Below are 24506 nucleotides of genomic sequence, written 5' to 3'. Positions count from 1 at the left end.
CAGTTTGACCATTGTTGGGGCTGTTTGAATGCTGATCAGGCTGTTAATTGGGTAGAATAGCGTATGTCGGCAGCGCTTGAGAAGCCAAGTTGCATTTCGTACAGTCATTTGCCCTTGCCCCTGGCTTCAGAAGTTTAGTGAGTGGCCTCAGGGGCCTCGTTGCAGGGAAGGAAGGGGCGGTTGGGCAACAAGGACAAGGGCAAGCCACACCTTAGCACAGGCGCAATCAACCTGTGAACCACCAATATCGCCCTCTTCGTATCGATGCATTGCACTCGTAGTGTATGATTCACCTCTTCAACCCTGAACAACAACGAACAAAGATACAATCTCGACATTCACGAATTACCAAACCCGAAGCGCATTTTTTCGATAATCATCCAAGCCTTTACAGAGACCGAGGCGTATTCTGAGACGACGGGCAACTGGAATGCGGGTGCGAGACTAGAAAGATACCCTTGAATTACGAAATTAAGAGCTGCATCATCCATACGAAACACCCCACACGCAGAACGAAAACGACGACGACGACAGAGATCGAATACTCTGTATACTACACAAACACAAACACAAACAAGAGCGCGAAAAGAATCTGCCAAAGCATACGAAGGAACGACCTCTCCATTTCGCGCAGGTTCTCCCTGGCTGCTTGTTCGATGAGCAACGACCGCAAAGATGCTCACAATTAATGGAACATGCAATTCGACGCTGGAGGACATGCTGAGTATGGAATCTCTTGCACTTGGAGACGGAAGGGAAATGCTGACGCGATATAGTTGGCTCATCTGAAGTTCAAATCGCGGGGAGTTTAACATTCCATGGTCTAGGTCTCGTAATATCAGGAGGAACTGCATTAATCGCTGTGCTGCTCTCATTCTACCTCATCTGGATGCATGCGATCCATTATACGAAACCTTACGAGCAAAGACAGTACGTCCCCTTCCTCTATCCCAAGGATATGCGCTAACCTGCACAGTATTATACGTATCCTCTTCATGATACCCGTCTATGCGATAGCGTCCTTCTTCTCCTTCTGGTTCTACTGGCACGCGATATACTTCACCGTAATCTACGAATGCTACGAAGCCTTTGCGATCGCGTCTTTCTTCGCCCTACTGTGCCACTACATTGCGCCGGACCTGCATGAACAGAAAGAATACTTCCGGAGTATCGAACCAAAGCCATGGGTATGGCCGCTTTCGTGGGCAAAGAAGTGTTGCGGTGGAGAGAGGGGATGCTGGAGAACGCCAAGAAGCGGGCTGACGTGGTTTAATATAATTTGGACTGGAGTATATCAATACTGTTTTATAAGGGTTTCCATGACAGTTACAGCGGTTATCACGCAATACTTTGGCAAATACTGCGAGTCCTCCAACTCGCCCGTATTTGGGCATATCTGGGTATGTTCATCTACACTTGTTTCAGATCTTAGCTAACCCTTTAGATTCTGATTATTGAGGGTGTCGCGGTCACAATCGCCATGTTCTGCTTGATCCAGTTCTATATTCAGCTGCGGAAAGATCTCGCTGACCATAGCCCGTTTTTGAAGATTGCGGCCATCAAACTCGTAGTCTTCCTCTCTTTTTGGCAGAGTTTCGTGCTCAGTGTTCTCACATCTTCTGCTCTGGGTGTCATTAAACCCACAAGCACACTGGCCTATCCAGACTTGAAGGTTGGAATTCCCTCCCTGCTTATCTGCGTTGAGATGGCCATCTTTGCGCTTTTGCATCAATGGGCTTTTCCATGGCAAGAATACGCCAGAGGAAGCATGGGATCAAAATATCCTGTATCCGGGGAGCCTTTCAATGCGCAAGGCCCCAAGCAGGGAGGATTCATGGGCGTCAAAGCCATTGCCGATGCTATGAACCCTTGGGACTTGATAAAAGGGTTTGCACGTGGAATGAAGTGGTTGGTTTTCGGCGTGAGAAAGCGCGAGAACGATGCCTCATACAAGAACGGCTTCGATATCAACAATCCAAACAACCAGAATGATATGGCGTTGGAGGGGGGTAATGGGTACAAAGGTACGGACAATCTCCCAATCGCCAACGAGTTCAGGCGGAGTAAATTTGGGATGCCGAGCCCTCTACCAGGAGATGAAGGAGCCGGCTTGATAGCGCACGCGCAGCCTAATCCATTAAAGGCTGGAGGATATGTTCCAGCTAGACAAAGATACGACGCGGAGGGACAAGATATAAATTCCGGTGGCCAATACAACGCCTATGCTGAATCAAATCCCGACCGGCTTGTAGGCATCCACCCATCACCCGGAACCGTCAGGCGGCAGGACGCAGATATCGGCACGGCCGTCTCAATAGAACCGGAAGTATATCACGCCCACGGCATCCCAGATCCATACATAAAGCCCCCGCAAGCAGACGCGTATCTCGAGCACTTACGCACCGAGCGCAGGCAACAGAAACAACCGAGCCCGTCTGAGCAATGGGCGAATTCCAGTCGGCCAGTCAGGTCGGACGATGATATAGATACGCAGCCGCAAGTACACAACGCGCTGTGGGGACAGAACCAGAATTAGAGTCAGAATAACCGCTTTTGAGCTTGAGCTAGGCGTTGTATAGTATGATATTTATGAAATGAGCGGCTGGCCCTGCCCTGCTAATGTTGTGACTGTATTGATGGATGCTAGGCGGCTAGCGGATTTGATATGAATTGGGATGGCGTTTTGGAGAAAGAAGAGATAGGTTAGATATGATATTTCGGTGGGTGGGCGGGCGTTGAAAATATCACATTTGATGGATGCCTGGCTTGGCATGGCTTTGGTTTGAAGTGCGGCTGTTTACAGTGACCGGATAAGTATGGGTTGTAGATAGATCGATGGGCATGAGCAATGAATGAAAGAATGCCTTACTTATCAAGATGTCATTCAGCCTTCTAAGTTCTACCTTAGTGACTAGTTTTATATCACCCATCGCACCAGCTTGTTCCACAAAGGATTCTCCCTTGCATTCGTCACCGGTGCTGTGCTGTACTATGCTGTCTCGAAGAGTCATAGTTTATATATTGTATACCACACATAAACTAGTTTTTCGAACACGGAGACAAGCTAGTGCCCGGTTGTAGGCGTGGCTCGAGACCATAGATATCATCTATAGATCTACCTATATTGCTATTTTATTGCTCAATCCATAATAGCAGAGTCCTAGCTAGTAGCGAGCTCCGTTCCCAACGAATATCAGCACGTCGAATTAAACGTAGGCGAGCTGTAAGTTGAAGTACTTTTGGCCCCGACTACTGCTTTAGTCTTGTCGATGTAATTGATCACGTATGTAAGGATCGGGACTAGTATAACGTTGTAATTTATATATAGGCTAGTGTTGCACTTGTGGATTTTTTTTCAAGGTAGATAACGCACGGGAAAGTTACATGTTACGTACGTGCCTTTGTTAATGCAGATGGAGGGCTGGATATAGATCTTCTTTTGCGTCTTTGTACGCGTGCGTACGGTTCTATGACTGCTTGCTTGACTATATATACCACTATTATGGCATATGGTGAACATCTCCAGATCATGTAGATTGAGATTGGCTAGTATAAGGCGACAGTAGGAAGGCAGGGAGCTTGAGGGAAAGAGCTGTTGAACGATGGAGCTGATCGAAGCAGTTTCTAAAAAAAGAAAATAGGCTTTGCGAGCGGGTTCGCGGCCTGGCTATTCGCCTGGTTGAGATGGGCTCTGCTGCTCTGGGGTATAAAGTTGCCGTAAGAATTCGTGCGGTTGTTTGATGTCCATATGTGATACGAAGCCGGCCGGAAGGAGACTGTCGATTCAGAATGCGACGTGGTTGAAATGACTGCGCTGCGCTGGAAATTCCCTCATTGAGGTTGGTGTGGTGTTTTTGTTTAAGCTTCTAATACGGAAAGGAGTCATACCAGTTTTTGGAACTTGGTTTTGGTTTGATTTAATCGGCCAGAACGACTCTTATAATAACTGAAGTTCAATTTAAGCTAATCAGATACAAGAATTGGAGATGAGGTTGCTAAATACCCTAAATTGATAGTGAAGGTCCTGCTGGATAGGGATAGGGGTCGGCTAAGGATTTTTAGCGAAATCTCGGCACCTGAATATCCTCGTCTCAGGGTAGAATTGCCAACCCTTTTGCTCTCACGTTGCTCTCTCATCTTTGAGACATAAGTCCCAAAGAAAGGACGTACTTAACTTAAGAGATGAATGAATGAATGGCAGCATAATTACGTGGCCATCCCTGATTGCTAGTTGTGAACTTGATTCTTCCCTTATTTAAATCCCATGAACTTCCAGGAGCAGTGGAGCACCAGAAACGTATACCGGTTGGAAAAGGCAATGATGCTTGAGAAGTGATAAACGATACGTATATGCCGAAGAACTAAATAATTATGCATTGCGAAGACCCTCGTGCTATGTGTCTAAGTCAATCGAACGAACGAACTAAAGTGTACAAAGGATTGACAGCAACTGTGCGACTGAACGAACGAATGGATACAGCGAATAATGAACGTCAACGTAGTTGATCTCCACAACCTTCCTAGATCTCTGCCGGAAGGAGCTGGACAGCTGAAGATATAAGCTTACCTTGCCTTGACTGCACTGTACGTCGGGCAGACCTTCCATACCAGGTTCCATACCGAGAATCTTGCCACCATGTAACGAGGCAAATAACCATCTTCTCCGTGTTGCCCAGAGAAGATTTACCGCTCCTCTTATACTCCAAAGATCTAGACACCTTTCACTCATTCTAAGTGAATACTTCACTTCACCCCGCCTCAATCTACACAAAAAGCCTCGTAGGAAGAAATCATACAAAGCTAACAAATGCAAAGTCTAACACAGCTCTTAACCTTTGCACTTTCTATAAGACCGCATACTTTTATAAGAATACGCAATATCCGAAAAATGGCCCAGCCATCAGAAATAGACGCAGACGTGTTTTTCTGACAGCAAATACGGTATCTGGGGTACAAAGGAAGCGCTTGATAACAGTTCGATCGGTACGCCCGAATAGCGTAGCGAAAAAGCTTGCGTACAGTACCGTAGGAGCCGCAGGAAGACCTTTGAAACTTGCCTATGTAGGTACCTTACGGAGTAATCCCGGCCCTAGTGAAAGTCCTTAAGCGAGTCTATAATTAATGTCAACTCGGCTGTAAACTCGGATGGTTGTTATCAAATCCGAGTCCGGTTCCGAACCTTGGAAAATGCTTTGAGAGTTGATTTTGTATGATTGTGGTGAAGGATATTGTATGGCAGGAAGGAGGAATTATGCGGAGCTGGTTGGGGGTTTGGGTCTTGATATCATAGCAAAAGCGTGCAGATTGAAAAGTGGAGAGCAGGGTCTCCAATATTAAATTTCGTCATACAAATTCACAAGGTAATATGTCGAGGAATCTATAAATGGAAAGTCATCAAAGCCTGCTTTCATTCCAAACAGCTAGCTAATGAGAGTGGGTATAATGCATCTAGCACTTAGATTGCATCGTTTCCATCATCTCGACCGCATCATCCATCGAACCCAAACCTAAACCCAAACGCCTTACAAAAGTGTTTTTGTTTTTCTTCGTACTCAGTAGTACTTGCCCTAAAAATGTTTGAACTGAGAAGTTAAGAGAATGAATGGACCAAGATGAAAAATCATTGCTGCCTCCTATATATCTATCCTTCTACCTACGCCAAGTCATATCATATCATGCGAGGAAAGGAAAATGTGCTTAAAAGGTGGTGGTCGTTTCGGGTCCACCGGTCTCGGTCTTGGTCTTGGTCTTGGTGAGGAACCCAGATGGCAGGTGGTGAGTTGGGTTGGGAGCTCCTGATGGGCGAGCGCCACTGTGGTGTGCATGACCAGATTCGTGTGCGTGACCAGATTCGTGAGCATGGCCAGATTCTTGAGCATGGCCAGATGGACGGGCGTACCCAGGGGCAAAACCAGATGGGAAGTGCCAGATGTTGGTATCTTCGCCGTCGTCCTCGCGCTTGACCACGTAAGGCTCTGCGGTAGGCCTTTGAGGTCCGTAGCCAGGAGCAGTAGCAGTTGCACCAGAGGCAGTTCCGAATGAGGTTGGGTGGTAGCTGGCGCCGGTTCCAGGGGGCTTGCCATGAATTCCGGTGCCGACTGGCCCGATACGGACGGTGCCGCTGGCGTGGTGCACTGTTTCTGTCTTGTTCTTATCAGGGAGGGGGTATCCACCTGATGGGAAGGGATAGGGCAATGGTAGACCAGTTGGGAGACCAGTTGGGAGATCAGTTAGGCGAACAGTTGAGTGAGTAGTGGAATGAGTAGTTGAGTGACTAGTTGATTCTCCAGCTGCGCGGCTTTTGCTAGAGATGCTCTCAGAACTGGAGGACTCAATCTGTACCGGGCCGCCAGGGTTGTAATAGCCAGGGACCTCAGTCTCTGAACTAGCAGCGCTCGATATTGTAACAACTGCCACTGGGAGACTTTCAGTCTTTGTAGAACCTGAGATATCCGATACTGTAGTAGAATGGGTCTCCTTTTCGGTGTGGGTCGAGTGTGAAGCTGAGTGCGAGGAATGCGTGGTTGGCTTTCCAGTGAATCGTGTACCTGTGCCTGAAGCAAATGGTCTTCCACTGCCAGATGGGTAACCAATTGGTTTTCCAGTGCCAGTTGGGTATATACGAGTAGCATTCTTTCCGGGGTACACTGGGGGGCGGACGTCATCTTCAGCGAGTGTCTGTAGAGTGTTAGTCGTTTACTAGACGGAGAAGTTTGAGAAACAGGAAACGTACGAGATGTGCCGTTGTGGCGATCGCCAAGGCGGCAATGTATGAGAAATGCATGATGATGCTGGACGTGGGATATGAAATCTGAATCCGAAGTATAGAGACAGTGACTGTATTCACAGTTGGAGTATGAAAAACAGAGGAAGGAACAAGAGGAAGTTGTTGATGCCGATGAGAGTTGAAGAGAATGAAGAAAGCAGAAGCTATATACCTTCTTCACTAGAAGAAAATGACACCATCTCACTGATCAAGCCTGCCATTAAAAAATCCTCCAAGCATCCTTCAATCCATCCTCTTAATCTGCATCACCGCCTCAAAAGACTGGAAAACAAAGAAAGCCAATCAGCGAATCCCCACAGATCTTAACAGATAGACACAGGCTTACAGCAAGCTGCCAGATTTTACCTGTGTAGATCATGGATGTAAACCTAGCATTGGGACGGAGTTGCCACCAAATAGGAACGAAACAACCAGGGAATAGGAATATAAACACGAGCCGTCAAGTACTATGACTCCATAGAATGGATTCTACCTGTGGGGAAGGAAGATAGGACGAACACCCTCATGGATTGCATGAGCCGCGGATTGGGCTTATACCAGGAGAGTTAGATTCAGGAAGGGCCAGACTGGGCGTGCCGCGCAAGAGGTACCCGATATCGTCATAATCCCTTCCTCATATTAGTTTGCAGGGTCCCTGCTGACGGTAATGCACCAAAAAGCGGCTCTCTTGTGGAGTCAGCACTCTGTGTGAGAACGAATGGCGGCGTGAGCCTCGCAGGTGGACTCTGGGAGTAGGCCGGACTGGGAGGGGAGATCGAAGGATGGACTTTGATACATCTGATCTGCATCCTTCTGCAGCCCTCGAACACCCTAGTAATCCTACTGCACGAAAGCTTGAACAACGTCAAGCTTTCAACCTGTGAACCTGGTTTTTATACTAGGTTCTAGGGTTTGCTAGTTGCTGTTATCAAGGGAATCTGTTGACTCAATTGCCGTGTCTTACTCAAATTGGAAGTGTTATGTTGACATGATGTTGTTAGGTCGGCGTTACTACTGTAGGTTAAGGGAAACCCTTGTGGTACAAAAATAGGATTTACTCGTTTGAACGCCAAGCAGCGGGACGACTTTCGCTTAAATGCTTGGTTTCGTGCAAGCATTCTTCGCATAACAACGTTTGATCCAAGAGGCTGTGCACGTGAAGCTCGAAAGAGTATATCCTGTACGATTTAATCTTAAGCTTCTTCTGTTGAGATATTCACAGTTAACGTATGATCGCTCAACATTACTCTTTTAGAGAAATGGGATGGGAGAGAAGGCTGAGATGTTTGATGTTCATGACATGCTGACAAGCGTAGGCAAACTTGGTACGGTATATTATACGGCGTGTATAGTGCTGCTATGTGACTTTAGGAATAGACGAGCTTTTGTCTGTTAGACTCTGGATTTTACCTCGTAATATTAAGTTATCATATTGCTATGAAACCGTCTTTACATGTCTAGTTTGGAATTATTTATCTGAAGGAATCCAACCTATGTAATCGAAAAGCTATCAAATCCAAGCATATCTTCATAAAATTACACTCTAGATTCCACCGTCTATTTAAACCAGAACCCGAGCGTTTTCAGAAAAGACAACCAATCTAGTGATGTTAGGTGGGTACTTAAATAAAAAGCGAAGCTTATTCATCTGCTCAGAAGTCCTTTCGGGGTTTTATCACCCGGGCTACTATAACAGAAGCCGCTTATTTATTAAGCAATCTGGTTCTGGAAAATATTACGAGAGCATATGATTCTGCGAAAGACAAATCAAATGGAAAGCATGTTGATCCGCCCTCATCTCATCTACCCGGTCAGTACGGTAATCACCACCAATGGTGGTCAACCATTCGTCCTAAGTTATATGAAACAACTTCACAAAAAGATTTTCTAGATGCTTGTCTCTCATCTCCCGGATATCGCGCGTACTGGACTGACTGCAAAAGCCCTTTCCGAGCACAGGGTATCTTGTTTCAAGGCCATTTGTTTCACACCAGTCGGAAAATTACCAGACGGCTAGGTGATATGAGGACCTTCATACTATACTGTACGCCGTGCGGCTTTGCTTCCTCGAAACTCTGTTAATTAAAAGTGTTCAATTCTCTGCGTACGTGCTAATAGCACCGCGCCTCGTCATCTAAGCTCTAAAGCCCGTCCGTCGTCAAATGCATGCATGCAAAAGTACCTACCGTGCCTACGCCCAAAACTCCTCATGCTGACTACCGTGTATGTTCAAAAAGATCTACGAATGAATGAAAACTATACAGAAAAGAAATAGAGAGATGTGGTATGCACAAGAAAAGATAGGTGTATGTATAGAACAAGAATCATGAATGAAGGTCATGCACCGATAATCTCCTCGTCGACAAGAATATCAGGGTCGTTTTCAAGCCGAGTCCTTTCCGAGTTTCCTATTGCAGAGCCGGGTTCTTCGAGGTAGACTATCAACCGAATGTCAGTATCTTACAGGTATAGCAAGTAATGAAAAGAGACGAGAAAGAGAAGGGGAACTTACCATGCGGTCTAATAAACCAACTCGTCAGGAAAGCCACACAAAAGCACCCAAACAGCACAACAAATATTTCCTGCGGGAAAGTATCAACAGTCTGCGCATAGATAATGTTAAACACCGTCGGCGCGACCACACGTGCCAACGCATGCAACAAGCCCGTCGCACCAAGCAGCTGTCCTATTCTATCATGTGGAACATGTTTCGTAAGCGCACTCTGCAGCGTCGGACTCCCAATGCCCCCAAACGCCGCAAAGATCCCCGCTACAGTAAACAAGTTCCCCTTCCTCACTATCGCATAACTTCCATACCCAATAATCTCAAACACGACGCTCGCGCGCACGATATTCAGGTCTAAATTATCAGACCCCGAATTCGGCTCCGGGATCGCGAACCCAGATTCTCGCCGCTGTTTGTTGGCGCGCCGCGTGCGGAATAGGTAGTTGAGGAGGGGCAATACGGAAATGAGCGCGAAGACGCGTACGATGTTGATGATGCTGACAAAGGCGCTGGTTTCGGGGGTTTTCCAGTGGAATTGGAAGCCCAGGTAGTATACTGTTACGCTCAGGGCTCCCATACCAACGGCGAACATGATGGTGTCGACCGCTGCGAGCAATATCAGGTTTGCGCGGAGGTGATTGGAAGTGCCTGGGCCTGTCGGCCAGAGGATTTTGAGGGGAGCGAGGATATTGGCACTCCTCACCCAGCCGTAACCATCTGAATCAATGTTTGCACCTTCTGCGGCAAACTTCTCCCGGGCTAGCATTTGGCGCTTCTTGCTGAGAGATTCGGGGGCCAGGAAGAAGATGAAGATCATGAAGAAGGCGTGGATGCCCATGGCGACGTAGAAGGTTGCTATTAGGGACCCGCCCTTTTTGACAAAGATTGCTACTATTAATGGGCCGAATGCTATGCCGGAGAAGAGACACGCATGGAAATATCCAAAAGTGACGTTCCGTTTCGGAGGCGGGGTACAATCAGCTGCATATGCGTGGGTTAAGGCCATACCAGCTGTGAACGAGCCGCAGATGCCGTCGAATATTGAACCTGCGAGCATCCACTGATAGGGAATACTGTCTGGGTAGGTAGCTGCGAGGATAGTGATGATCTCCGCCAAGAAACCACCTAAAGACGTTATAACTAGGACTCTCGTCCGCCCATAACGGTCAGAGAAAGCACCGAGTTTTGGGGCCACAATAGCGCTTAGTCCACCAGTGAGTATGGTCATATATAGCGTGAACCTTGTGACCAGCTTTTGGACTGCAGGAATCTCGCATTGAGGGTTATCGTCGCCGAGGATGATGGGTCCGAAGATGAGGGAGGGCTGGAGGGCGGACTGCTCGATGAAGTATTCTCTACAGACAAGAGACTTGATAAGGTTGAGTTTCGGGACGAGGATGCCACCAACTGCGAGGGCGAAGAGGAAGAAAGGTATTATCAGCCAGCCAACCTGCTTATTATTAGCTATGAAGCTCGAATAGCAGCTGGGAGCAGGCGCAACGCAAACTCACAGATGGTTTCCGCCACCAGGGCAAACCTTCAAAGTCCGCAAGACCATCCCATTCCAGCTCTGTAGAACTGCCATTATCAACTGAACCACTTCTAACACCATTGCTTCCACTTCCACTTCCACTACCTCCGTTCCCATTGCCCAGCAATGGAGTCGCTTCATTATCATCGCCTGTGCCCTTCGTCTTGCGCAGACTGGCATTACGCTTCAAGGAGTCCTGTGCACCCCAATGCTCTTCTGGAGTCTTGCCATTGCGTCGCTCATGCTCGTCGTCCATCTCGAGGGGATCGGCTGCTACTTACTAGAATGGATGTGCTTATCGTGAGCGTCGCTGAAACTAGTACATAGATATGGAGTGTCGCATGGAGGGAGCTTCCAATGCACTGGTAATTGTCGTAGGTGTCTAGATATTGTACAGGTTTATAGTCGTAGAGTCATTGCATTCATATATCAACAGGCTGCAGGTAAAGGCAAAGCAAGTCGTCGTTATTGCAAGATCCGCTGGCGGCGGTCCAGGTGTACAGTACAATCCATTATGGTGATCTGGTCTGGTATGCACTAGACCAGGGTAGGAGGACGGGATGAAAAGGATATAGGAGCTGGGCTGGTTTAAATAGTTAGACTACGTCATAGTCGCATTTCAACCAATCGATGCTTGATTTAAGAGCTGAGACGGTATTTTGGGCGTATCAAGAAATGGTGCGTTGTCTTATTCAGTTAGTGCTTGATAATACTGTACTGTACATTCTTTCCCAGTATCTCGGTCTTTAGAATCCGGCGATTGGGTCAACAGCCGTCTTTAAGTTCGGTTCCTGTCAGCGCGGTGGAATTTAAGGTATTGAGTACCTTACGAGACTATTGTTGCCTAACGAGACGCGTGGATCCAACATCAGATATTATAAACTTCCTATCAAGTCTCTTGTATTTATTAGATAATTCGTGGTCGCGCTTTCGTGCTCTACATTCTTTTTTCTAAAGAGGAAAGTGGTGACGCGATGATGCATATTGTGTTATCGCACCAGCCTGGACCACGACCACGTTTCATCCCACTCATGTGTACTCCGTAATACAACAGAGTATCCTTTTAGGTAATATACAATCCTCAATTCCAACCATCATACAGCGAATGTCTCTCCTTTCCCTTGTCCCAGAAAGAACTTCTTGCTTTCCGCACACCTTTCACTCTTACACCCAGGACATCTCAACCCCATCTGCTTGCTTGCAACTACCCCACTATCCAGATGCTTTTTCGCAATATCAGCCAAAGCTTCAATGAACACAGGGTGGCCATTTAAACTCTCGGATCTCTTGATCGTGTCTTTGTGTCCGGATTCGCCGATTACTTCTTCATCTAACTCGTACAACGTCTCAATGTGGTCCGATGTGAATGCCACTGGAATAAGAATCAAGTTCTTCTGACCCTTTGCAATGTAGTTCTCAACAGTGTCACTGGTTTGAGCTCCAAGCCAAGCACTAGGTCCGACTTGCGATTGCCATACAAGACGGTAAGGGTGAGAATGACCTAATCTGGTCATTACAGCTGCAACTGTGGCAGCAACTTCCGCAGGATATGGGTCACCTAAGTCCCATTAGTATCAGATACCTGAACATAATCAGAATACGATAATAACATACCTCTGTTTACCACAGACATTGGCAGGCTGTGTGCCGAAAACAAGAGCACCACATCTTTCCGTTGTTCTTCGGAATATTCAGCGAGTTTTGCTTCAATATTAAGTGCAATTGCATCAATCAATCCAGGATGCGATGGCCATCGATCGATCACACTCCAATTGATTGTCCCATCATTGTCGCCAGCCTTGGCAGCATCGCTCTTCCCTTCTAATCTTTGTCTCCACTTCCACAACTCGTTCAGACTGCTCCCAGTCGTAGAACAACTGTATTGTGGGTATTGCGTGAAAGCTACAGCCCTGCCTCCCTTGCCACCACCAAATCCATCTGCCAGCAACTTATTATACATTTCTTCTGTCAAAGGATTCGCGTATCTGAATGCGACGTAGGGTAGATGGGGTGCAGTTTCTGGTGAGGTCTTGTCGAGAATCTTGCACATCTCTGCTGCTTGATATTCGGACCATTTTCGAATGGGCGAGCCGCCACCAATTGCGGCGTATTGTTTCTGGATCTTGGGGGTTCGACGCTTAGAGATGAAGGCGCCAAGGTAGTTTTGAAGTGGGCCGAGAGGAATTAAGTCGCCGTCTGCCTGTGTTGTAGTTAGCATTGTAGGTGTCCGAGGCCGTAGTGACGTACAAAGAGTCTGCTCAAGAAACCCCCAACTTCATCCGTTGTGGATGGACCTCCCATGTTCATAAAAACCATAGCCGTGGGACCCTTCGAGCTCGTAGCATCTTGCGTTACTGGCGGTACGTGTGTCGCAAGAGACCGTAATTGATTTGCATTGGCCCTTTGCCATAATGCAGTTGATGGCGTACTTGTCAATCTGGATATTGTTGACTGTGACGCTCTTTTGGTGAGCTGGCTTATGGGGGTTCGGAAAGCCATGTTCTTTTGATATAGACCAGAGACAGAAGTTGAGGAAGTTGTTATTATTTATTCGCAGATCATTGTGATACGACGGGAAGGTTCATTACTCCACGGTTGGGGCAAGCTCAAGGGTCTAGAATTCAGCGGGCGGATATACAGATATACAGGGATTATGATGGCGCGCGGGAGTGGAAAAGCCGAGGAAACTGAAAGTGCGTACCAATGACGGTGTCTTGATGTGATGGGCGAAATATCATCACGTGAACTCCCGTCACAGCGCGATTTGGGCGCGTTTGTCTGCCTGATCTCAACATAACGATTGAGGGACAGAAAAGAAGACCCCGCTTCGCCATTCGCAATTCTCTTTCCCTCCCATTGATTGCGCAATCCTCCCAACAGACATTATGGCGGAAGGCAATGAAAGCTGGAAGAACAAGGACGATCAGGAAGAGGACGAGGAAGACGTTGATGAGACCGTTTGCAACTCAGATCCCTAGAAATAACAGCTCTAATACCTACATAGGCATACACCACCCAAAAAGATGCCGTTCTCTTCGCAATCGAAGTCAGCGAATCTATGCTCGCTCCTCCTCCACACTCCGACTCCAAGAAATCCGAAACCGACAGTGCAACTGCTGCTGCCATCAAGTGCGCATACCAAATCATGCAACAGCGCATAATATCACATCCGAAAGACAAGATGGGCGTCCTCCTTTTTGGCACTGAAAAATCAAAGTTTGAGGAAAGAGATGACAATGACAATGGCAATGTCACATACCCGCACTGCTACCTTTTGACCGATCTTACTGTCCCGTCAGCAGCGGATGTCAAAGCCCTGAAGGCCATAGTAGAAGATGAGGACGAAGCTCAAAGTTTGCTAAAGCCAAGTGAAGAACCTGTTGATATGCCAAACTTACTATTCTGCGCCAACCAAATCTTCACTAGAGGGGCACCGGACTTTGCATCCAGAAGATTGTTCATCATCACAGACAAGGACGACCCTCATTCAGCAAATAAGGCCCTGAGATCATCAGCCACTGTTCGGGCAAAGGATCTCTATGATTTGGGCGTTACCATTGAATTGTTCCCCATATCTCATCCGGATCACAAGTTCGACCGCACAAAGTTTTACGATGTGGGTAAATGCTTCTCTGTTCTCCAAATATACTAATCATCGCAGGACATCATCTATCGCGATCCAGCAGATGATGGAGGTGACTTGGCAACAGCCCCTAGGGATTTCAAATCTGCTGGTGGTGATGGCATAAGCCTTCTTAACGACCTCATTTCAGACATCAATTCCAAGCAATTTACGAAACGCGCACTCTTCTCCAACATGAAATTTGAGATTGGTCCTGAGTTCCAAATCTCGGTCAAGGGGTATAATCTTCTCCAGCCTGCAAAACCGGCAAAGCAAGACTGGGTTTACCAAGGAGGCGAAACAAATCAGATAGTGAAGCCGGAATCAGCTCGTTTGAATGACGATGACACCAAACCCGTTGAAAAGGACGAAATCAAGAAAGCCTACAAATTTGGCGGCACTCAAATTTTGTTCACATCCGAGGAACAGGAAAAGTTGAGATCGTTCGGTAAGCCTGGCATTCGGATTATAGGCTTCAAACCTCAGTCGATGCTACCATTCTGGGCTTCCGTCAAGAAATCTACATTCATATATCCCAGTGAGGAAGGCTTTGTTGGTTCAAGCCGTGTTTTCTCGGCACTATGGCAGAAACTTGTAAAGAACAAGATCATGGGCCTTGCATGGTTCATCGCCAGACAAAACTCGAGCCCGACCATTGTCGCCATCTTGCCCTCGGAGGAACGCCTTTCCGAAAACACAGGTCTTCAACTCAACCCTGCCGGACTATGGCTCTACCCCCTCCCCTTCGCCGACGACATCCGCGAAGCCCCAGACCAACTCACACAAGTCTTCAGCCCCGATAATCTCACCAACGAAATGCGCACAGTAATAAAACAACTGCAACTCCCGAAAGGCATCTACGACCCAAGCAAATACCCCAATCCATCCCTACAATGGCACTACAAGATTCTCCAAGCCATAGCATTAGAAGAAGACATCCCCGAGACGCCAGAAGATAAAACCGTACCCAAATACCGCCAAGTAGAGAAGCGCGCTGGTGAGTACATACATAACTGGGGCCAGCTACTGGAAGAGGCGACCAATGTTTACCGGAAAGAGCATGGCTCAGGCGCAAAGCACGAGCGAGCTGATTCGGACGGTCCGGTGAAGAAAAAGGTCAAGACGGAGGGGCTGGATAATGTGGGTGACGATGAGCTGAAGAAAATTATTAGTACTGGGAAGCTAGCTAAGCATACTGTTGCGGAACTGAAGGATTTGCTGGCGGCGAAGGGCTTGAGTAATAGTGGGAGGAAGCCGGACTTGATTGAGAGGATCGAGCAGTGGGCTGATGAGAATTAAGTGATGGGATTTGTTTTGTTTTATTTGGCTGTATGATATTCACATGGGATGGAGCATGTCGGGTTATGAATGATATGGAGAGCGTCTATCTCTCGGCGTTGGCAATCTGCAGTTGAGCGAAAGGAAGTAGGGATAATGAAAAGCTGTTCTAATATTAGCATTTATGAAATTTTCCCAAGATTCGATTCTAACTTATGTTGAGAGTTGACTAGATTTGACAATTCTACTCATAACGACGGTCTTTGTGACTTCTTTCCGGACCTGTCTCTGTACTTTCGGGACGGAGGATAGTGGGCTGGCATTGATTAGCATTGAACATTTACTTAGCCTCAGAGATGGCACACAATCTAGCCACCTCTAACCATATGCTCGCACTCTAAAAGGGGGAAATAAATACCAAGAAAGTTGGTTGCGTGGTTCTGTTGATTTATTATGGGGAGCTCGAAGGGCTCGCTTAGAAAGGGGTTGTGAATGGAGGTAGAGCGAGCGGGGTATTTTCTTGGTGGAAGGGAGGAAGGAAAGAAGGAAGCGGGAGTCGATTCACATGATATAATAATGGTCGTAGGCTAGCTTTAAGTAGCTGGTGGGTTTATTGGAAGCTATTAGGCATTTATTGATATTTGAGGTGTGCTACAGTCTTTGATATCCGGCGAGGGGAATAAAGTTCTTAAACTTCCTTCTATAGATTTTGGGCATTATATAGTTATGAGAAAGCTGTCTGTAACTGTAGTCTCAGGACTCGGGAGAAGACATCATTCGAAAAAATAAAAATGTCGCTTGTTTGGTTGATGCTGTGTGGTGTTACACAAAGTACCAGTAGTCAGCCGTACCTTAATCTGTTTGGAAACAGAGAGGCTAATTGCTTGGCTAGCATATCTTGAAGTGCTTCAAATAACAAGGGCAAGTCTAAGGGCCTGTAAGTACCCTGGTGGTACTCGCTTTTTGGCATGGGAATATGTACTGTAGGCGTGTCCAGTTGGTTTATGGTGGGACAGAACTTAGCCACACCTGAAAAAATATATCGAGATGAGATAAGACGAATGTGAGAACTACAGTAGTATATGCGATGGTTTGCCTTGGCTTAAAAAGTTGCAACCTGCCGCTGCTGATTCGACATGATAGCTATTCGGTGAATCGAAACATCTGAACAATCCATAGATAAAATCGCGGCTTAGTGCAGGGTATATATTGGTGGCTGAGGAATATGTCAGCTTCGATTCAAGGCAGAACAGAACCCCTCTTCTTACTCCTAAAGTTTCTCACCTTCTAGCAATCAACGCCTTACAGAATCAACCCAACATCGCCATGCCTCCAACCCGCCTACCAAGCTTCTTCGCACACCCAAGCCGAACCATTCTCACCCCCCAACACGCAAGTCCAAGAAATCCACCCACCACTCAACATTTCCGCACCGCGCTCCTCTTCTCGACATCCACCCCAAGACGATCAGGAAAAAGTATGCATATGCACGTAGCCCGAAAGTCCGCGCGTTAGAAGAACAGAAAAAATTGGAGGACAGCCACAAGCCGAGCGAGGAAGAGCGAGCCGCGGAGGAGGAAATCATGAGTTGGAGCGAGGAGCAGAAGAAACAGGTTGTTAGGCTCAAAGCGCAGGGTTTAAGTGACCGGGCCATTTTCGACACTGTGCGGACAAAGAAGAAGGGTTTCTGGGCACAACTTTGGAAAAAGATGAAGTCTTTCGGCTTTACTACTTGATATCATTTTTGATGAGCGCTTTTAGGTTCTTCATGGTGGGGGAACATGTAGCGGCGCTTATGCATAGATTCGCTGTTTATTTGGCATTACTAATTATTGGGTTGTAGATTGTGAAGAAATGCGTTAGGGAAGCTGTTTGGGGAAATGCGGATTTACCAGTTATAGTACGGGGGGGAGGGGTTGAAATAATGCTAGGCGTTGATTGGGGATCATGTAGTGAGTATGAAAGTCAATGTCAATACTTAAAATCAACGCCACCTCGTCAACTCTACCACCACTGATACTACAGACACTTTTCACTGCTGCTTTCAACATTCCCCCCTGAGGTAACATGGCAGTGATACATGCACAAGAAATCTTGCCCTGTATTGAAAGTATTTATAAATATTCTCGTGGCTCTGACCTGCCCCATGGGAGTTAGGATTTGGAACTGATGTCCATCTCAGGACATTTCAATCAACCAAGATGTTTGAAGCAGTTGTTCAGGTATTATGAAGTAGACTGAATATCTGTTGTCATCGCCATCCTATCAATGAGCGGCGATAACACGATTCAGTCAACCATCGCAACATCCACCTCATCTCCATTCTCATTAAGCACACTTATGCTAAGAGGTCCCAAAGTCCAATCTTCGACAGTGACACTTCCTTCCCAAACATAATACCCCGCCTTTTGCGCCACGCTCGTAACAGCTACATCATCAAATGTCTCAATGCGAGGACCCAACGTACCCACCTGCGCAACCGGCGCCTGAATGCTGACACTCGGCGCTGTCGAATTATCTCTCTTCATCATCCGACCCACATAGCCCTGTCTCGTAGCGACGGAAAAGGCCACCGTGGCGGTGGTGTTGTGGATTGTTGTTACAGTGGTAAGGGAAGGCACGACGAAAGCACCTGATTGCACAGGGAAGCTCTGGGACGAGATACCGGGAGCAGAAACATTGAATGAGGTGAAGGCTTCTGGGTTTGATATCTGGGTGCTGAATGGGAAGAAAGTGGTGGATCCGAAAATGCTTGAACCGGTTTCCGACTCAGGGGTGAGAAGGAGACCCTGCTTGTCGAGAGAAGTGGTGAGGTTTAGTGATTGCGGAGCGGCTGAGGTTCCAGTAGCGAGGGTCTGTTGCGAATTAGTTATTTGATCGATATATAACATAAGACGTGCTGCTAACTCTTATGTATCCAGTAAATATTAGATTGCCATCATTATCGAAATCAAGAGTTGCGTTGATAGGTTTAAGTGGCATTGGCTCGATGACATCTGAAAGCACAACGCCAGTTGGTACAGTATCGAGCATCCGCTGAAATAAATTTACACAGGTATCGAAGAAGCCGTTGCCTTGATTAGCAAGACTAGTCATTGTAGCATTGTTGTCACTTTCGTAGAGTCGGAGATCGCTTCGAGAGCTGACATTGAAAGAGGTCACGAGAGGACCTCCTGCATTCCCGGTGCCATTAAGATATTCGTGAACAACTAAAGTGTCGAAAGTAGCAACAGTGCTATCGAAATGGATCCCGCCGCCGGTGTTGTTCTCGGACACTGCGTCAGGCCCAACAACTATGGGGAAACCCTCATGATGGACATTTCCCATGGTGTGCCCGCAAGCAGTCAAACCGATTGAATCGACCTGGTTGAATCCAGCACCGCCGAAGAAACCCAACGTGTCTGCAAGCGAGGAGTCAGGGGCAGGTACGCCCGTAGCACCCCCTTCTGTTGCATCGACTCGCCCTCCGCGCAACGGAATCTGAGGCCCACCACAGTTTCCTACACTCATAACTACTGACAAAGCAATAAAGTCAGCAGTGGCTATTTTCGAACTGACACGCGGCCTGAAAAAGCCCATCGAGTCATTCATCGCAGCTCCAGAATTCTCTCCCCTCAAAGTCTCGAAGCCAATGCTAGCATCAAGCCCTCCAGTCCCTGCTGTTATATTTGCTGTAACAAAGTCGTGAAACGCGACTCGGATCCATTGTGCTGATGTTATTCGTCCTAAAGTCTGAGCTCCATTCACATAGTTGGTGCATGGCGTTATAGCAGCTATGAAGTCTGATGCATGAGCACCCTGTGTATCGACAAGTATGTGCTCGAGAAGCGATGTTTGCACAGTTGGATAGAAGTAAGTCGAAGACGTGGGAGCGAATAGGTGTAGCAAGTTGAGAATTGGCAACCTCGAGAATATCATTTTCATATTTGCAAATGAAGCTTAGAATTCCCAGCCCTTCGAAACGGCCCAAGAAAAGTTGAACCCCGTTGAGCTTTTAACAATACATATCTATACTTAAGCTAGTACAGTTTCGAATAAAGGCCCGTGGATGGGTATCCCGATCCTGTAGTATGCTCAGAGGTGTACGAATCACAGTGATCCAAAGCTCGAACAGGCATAGCAGGGTGGTACCGAGATACATCAGGTATCGTAGTACATGGGAAGATATGCACGTGAGCAAATTATCTGACTGGTGTACTTTCTCTGATCAAATGCTGAACGTCCTGAATTTGAGGATGATCTGCTTGTTCGCTGGGCTAAACAACTTCTCCCGGTATATAGCACTGATCGAAAGAGATCTTTTGCGCAGTAAGTTGGGACTTTCAGTGTAGAAATATTCGAACGTATTAAATGCATTGTGTAGTAATCCTAACGTGCAGGTGGACGCAATAAGACTACACCGCCCCACTTTCAGCATGTAATCCTTGCGATTGTGCATCCAAACCCTGGAATAAGAGCGTTGGAGAGGAAAGAGGGCCGAGATAAAGCATCAGACTGATGAGGGTGGAATGGCTGTTCGAAATCATAATGCCCAAAAGAAGTAAATTTGCCATTAGATCACGAAGCAGCGTTCGGGGATGAAAACATATGCGTCACTCCTGACATTGGTGTAGGAGTACCTTGCCCACTTTGGCTTTGAGATATGTTGGAGGGAAAGTGTAGAGGGTACTTGGTGCTCGTCTCTTTTAAGAAGTCCTATATCGGCATTATTCAATGTCATCGTTGCATTCATGTAACGCCCGGCATTTTTTCAAATTCGGTCGGAAAGTTTGCCTCTTCGACGTAGGAAGCTTTTGAGAGAAGCAACATGCCAACACACATAGCAATGCAATGTTGAGGCGATACGATGTACCATAAGCTCGAGAGGTGCTGAGGCCAGGGGGACTGGAAATTTACTGCAAAGATAGAGCATTCGGGCGGCTGACCGACATATTTGTCCCAACTGTGAATTGGTAGACGCAGACAGCGCGAACATGATGCGGTGATGAAGTAATTGAGTTGAAACAAAATGCTATAGGTTTTGCAGATCCACTACTTAGCATGATCATAAACACTTCAAACGATAGAAATGGGGGTAAGAGGACTTCGTACAGAAAACTCGAATGTGACAGTAATTTTAAGAAGATATGCACAAACAATTGTAGGTGCTAATCGTAGCATACTTGATTCTGCGCTTTTGATAGACTAGATCAAAAAGAACCACTGCAGAGGAATAAGCCTAAACGGTGGGCTCAAAGTATACGAAATCGAGAGCAAAAGCGGGGAACATGCAGCAATATGAAAACGCCGGCAGGGTGCATACGATGACCATGATTGGGGAACGATCACCGGTGGATTGCCTTTGATAGAGATATCCACCAAATACTACATGATTGTATGACAGGGGTTCAGATTGTCATATGAACTCAAGTTATTGTCTTGGTCACGACTCAAGAGGCCTGTAGTTGGATGCGTTTCTGACCCTTGAACGTTCCGCCATGCTACAAAACCGTTCCCTTGGCGACAATATAACTTCACAGATCGTCAGGAACCTCGTTCCGATTGTTGCTCGGCGTCGGTTTGATGCAACGCAGCAGAATCACGACAGACTTCTTAGGTTGTACAAATACCACTGGATCCAAGTTCCACCCTGGCGGATTTAATAGCTCGCCGGGAATTTGTCGAATTCCAATCATATTCTGGCGAGAGTGAAGCAAGTACCCGTTCTCGTACCGTTCTTCAAAGCATGTCGATCCTGGGGAGGAACACAAGTCCTGGTGACACCAACTCTGTCTTTAGCCACGCAGATTGGGATTGTCACTTTGGTGAGCAAGTGTAACTATGCCTCGTACCCCGCCATGTAGACCCTTTTTTTGGGACCCGTAAATCGTTGCACGAGGTTCGAATGCGGGATGTAGTAATATACAGGCTGGAGCCCATCTCCAAGTTTCTGTAGTGATTGCAAAGTAGACTCCTCGAGACGCTACAAACAATGTATCTGCCAACGCCAACACATGCCAGTTTGCGAATACGGAATTCTCAGGAGACGAAGTGTCCGGGTTGTGCCTCTCCCTTTCCCCAAGAGTCTCAATCATCGCCAACTCTTTCAGTCCTTGCGATTATTCTCAGCGTAATTGGCTTTCTGAGCGTCATACTCCTCTTGTTCTGGATCTGCAAACAGGAAAGAGATTATCGATACAGAGAGACAAATCCCGAGAGACCTGTCAGTGTAGCTCCTACCTGTAAGTGGGATCACGACTTCTCCTTGCTTAGCAACTGACTAGATTGTAGTAGGGAGCATATACAGTGCCGGTACATTGTTTCCTCCGCCAGCGGTGTTGAATGGTAGCCAGGATCCACTGAACCCCGGGCTGGGCAACGAAGGCTTTGGGATTGCATTATATAGGAGGTCTATGTCGATAAGTCGAGAGATGTACGGTTAGGATATAGAGGTGGGACCGGAAAGATAGGAGGTGAAAGTAAACAAGTTAGTAATAATTTAAGTATGAACCAGTTGATGCATAGCAGTGTGGGCCTAGGCCTCACAATCTATACTTTGGTCGCTGGCCCCTGCCCCATTTTTTATAATGCAGCCACACCTTCAAATGCACATGGCGATATTACCCAGGGGACGCTTATTTGCTTATTTTTCACTCTCCGCTGACTTGCCCACAGACTTATTACTGTTATAGTATAGCTCCATACCTCCGTACCGGTATTAAACTAGGCCAAACGCGGAGAAGACGGTCTGTGCGGAAAACGCACTCAACGCGTCCGCGTCTTCCAGGACGCGAGTAGCTTTATTGCTTGATAATGTTTCGCGTCGCTTTATTAGTGTCTAGCCATCTGTCGAAAAGATTCTTTTTATTGGTGCCCTCCTTTGCTGTGGAGCTTTGAAAGTTTCGCTAGGTTTAGTGGGGTTGTGTTGTTTTGAATGTAAAAGTCGGTGAAAGTAGAAAATGAAGTCTTTTCTGTGGGCCGTACAGCCATTGCAAGACACTCGCCAGTTGTACAATTCAGAGCTTCTCTTCTCCTCTAATAAATGAACCCTTCTATTGAATATTTCGTGTCTCTATGTTAGGGTATTACATTGGATATATGATCTATCGTTGCAGATTTATGCTTACCCCGCAGGTTGCAGACACCCTGAATCTGATCTACTAAACTGACACAATTTCCATTGTAGGTTTGCCGGGCCAGAAAGACCCAGCAATTTCATTAACTCCCCCTGAAAAAGGCCATTTGTCTTTCCTCCCTTTATTTCCATAACTTCAAGTGAACGTACCATTCGTTTCGACGCCATCAAACATGGCGTTGTCTACAAATGCGACCAAAGCGTTGGACCAGGTGAAGATGGTGAGTGCTCGCGATCTGATGTCTCGGCTCGGGTTGATTTCCGAGTAACAGCTACTAATGATATGCCACTTTAGGGACTTTATATGCTTTATGGAGCAGATTACTTTACCGAAGACGAATGGATAAAGATCGATGGATTAATCCATAAGGGCAAATATGTCTTTACACAAGGCCCTCCAAGAAACGTTCTGGAAGAGGAATTAACAAGCTTTAACGAATCTAAAGATCCTAAACCCAGCGACAATGTACACACCGACGCTTCCGATACCTTCGAATTGATTAAAAAAGACCGTATACAGGTATCAGAGGAGCAAACAGCCTCACCGACAGCGAGAACCAACCTCACCTCGCCCTCCCAACCCCCCACGACTCCTGCCACGTCTGCAGAGGTATTTTCGGATGAAGAGTTTGCCCATCCACCACCACAACAGCCAACGAAGGAGGGAAACGCCATGGTGGACCTCTCTGAAATGGCTACACCTACTCCAAGAAAGACCGCCGAGAAGCCGGTTATGCCTGCAAAAACAGGAGTTCCTCCCAACGGCCTCTCTGCTGGATATACACAAGCACAGCTTGACGAGGTGAAAGCGTTCAATGCTGGCTTAACCAAGGCTGGCCAGAAATCCCGCCCAAAGTACACAAAAGAGGAATCATATTCTCATGAATGGTCTGATTCGGGAATAAATCACCCCAAACACGGGACGGAAGAGGTATACCAGGACCCAGCACCAACCCCCCATGAGATCCAAACATGGGCAAACGAAGTCAATGCCATGGGGGATGTGATTCCTAACGCTTCATTTGTCAAATCCACTGCATCAATCAATGGCTGGACTGCATCTTCTCCAGCCCCGCTAAAAATGCCTTCCAAACAAGCTCTTGTTAAGCAGTTCGTGAAAGCCCATGGGCGGTCCCCAAAATCGATCAATGACATTTATCAGCCGAATAATGCCGGATTTCAAGGACCCAAGCGAGTCGAATCTCGCGCTTCTACCAGAACAACAGCAAGAACGGTTACTTCGAAATTCCCTACACAGCCCAAGAACTTTGGCAAGGTGAAACTTGATTCGATTTACATCGCGCAGAGCAGCTCTCCGAAGACGAATCAGATGGCCCTCGAAGTCACTGCCGGTGACCAAATCCATGTTTTAAAGCTTGTATCCGGCAGCGTCTATAACGGGATGAACCTTCGGACAAAGGAGATTGGGCAGTGCCGAGACTCCATTTTCAAGAAAGATGCCGCGGCACGGTTGATTGAACATCAACAGCAGATGGCTCAGAAGAATCAGGCTGTTGCTATGAGAAAGCGCGCACCCAGTGTCAGCACGACTGTGTCTAGGAGATTGGACAGGGTTGAACTCATAAACGCTGCCGAATGGGATGAAGTGCCCACTGTCACGCGTCCGAAAACCGTTGCTCCTACTCCAACCCGTCCTACCGTCGGTGGGCTGGCAACTTCTCGTTTTGC

The 24506-nt window shown here is 47.0% G+C and overlaps 5 protein-coding genes across 5 annotated transcripts; 2 read left to right on the top strand and 3 right to left on the bottom strand.

The window, feature by feature from the left end:
• Positions 1 to 675: 675 nt before the first annotated feature.
• On the top strand, positions 676 to 2536 carry tmem184C (Transmembrane protein 184-like protein; the record flags this gene model as incomplete). Its single annotated transcript, XM_031146538.1, has 4 exons — positions 676 to 724; positions 777 to 930; positions 977 to 1400; positions 1445 to 2536. 4 exons carry the CDS (start codon positions 676 to 678, stop codon positions 2534 to 2536), a joined length of 1719 nt encoding a protein of 572 aa, XP_031009145.1.
• A 6567-nt stretch (positions 2537 to 9103) lies between these two features.
• YJL163C (uncharacterized protein) lies at positions 9104 to 11059 on the bottom strand (the record flags this gene model as incomplete). The annotated part of the gene is made up of 3 exons (XM_031146537.1): positions 9104 to 9204; positions 9279 to 10722; positions 10784 to 11059. 3 exons carry the CDS (start codon positions 11057 to 11059, stop codon positions 9104 to 9106), a joined length of 1821 nt encoding a protein of 606 aa, XP_031009129.1.
• An 838-nt stretch (positions 11060 to 11897) lies between these two features.
• fech (Ferrochelatase, mitochondrial) lies at positions 11898 to 13302 on the bottom strand (the record flags this gene model as incomplete). The annotated part of the gene is made up of 3 exons (XM_031146536.1): positions 11898 to 12361; positions 12418 to 13003; positions 13051 to 13302. The coding sequence occupies 3 exons, from the start codon at positions 13300 to 13302 to the stop codon at positions 11898 to 11900; spliced, it is 1302 nt and encodes a 433-aa protein (XP_031009143.1).
• Positions 13303 to 13688: 386 nt separating this feature from the next.
• Positions 13689 to 15724, top strand: KU70 (ATP-dependent DNA helicase II subunit; the record flags this gene model as incomplete). The annotated part of the gene is made up of 3 exons (XM_031146535.1): positions 13689 to 13760; positions 13808 to 14419; positions 14465 to 15724. 3 exons carry the CDS (start codon positions 13689 to 13691, stop codon positions 15722 to 15724), a joined length of 1944 nt encoding a protein of 647 aa, XP_031009144.1.
• Positions 15725 to 17991: 2267 nt separating this feature from the next.
• On the bottom strand, positions 17992 to 19621 carry LHYA1_G001553 (WSC domain-containing protein; the record flags this gene model as incomplete). The annotated part of the gene is made up of 2 exons (XM_031146534.1): positions 17992 to 18558; positions 18611 to 19621. 2 exons carry the CDS (start codon positions 19619 to 19621, stop codon positions 17992 to 17994), a joined length of 1578 nt encoding a protein of 525 aa, XP_031009146.1.
• Between the last annotated feature and the right edge of the window lie 4885 nt (positions 19622 to 24506).

Source organism: Lachnellula hyalina (genome assembly GCF_007821495.1).
Source record: "Lachnellula hyalina strain CBS 185.66 chromosome Unknown contig00008, whole genome shotgun sequence".
NCBI classification, from domain to species: Eukaryota; Fungi; Ascomycota; class Leotiomycetes; order Helotiales; family Lachnaceae; genus Lachnellula; species Lachnellula hyalina.
The sequence above is the reverse complement of the archived record's forward strand: the minus strand, read 5'-3'. Positions and strand labels throughout refer to the sequence as shown.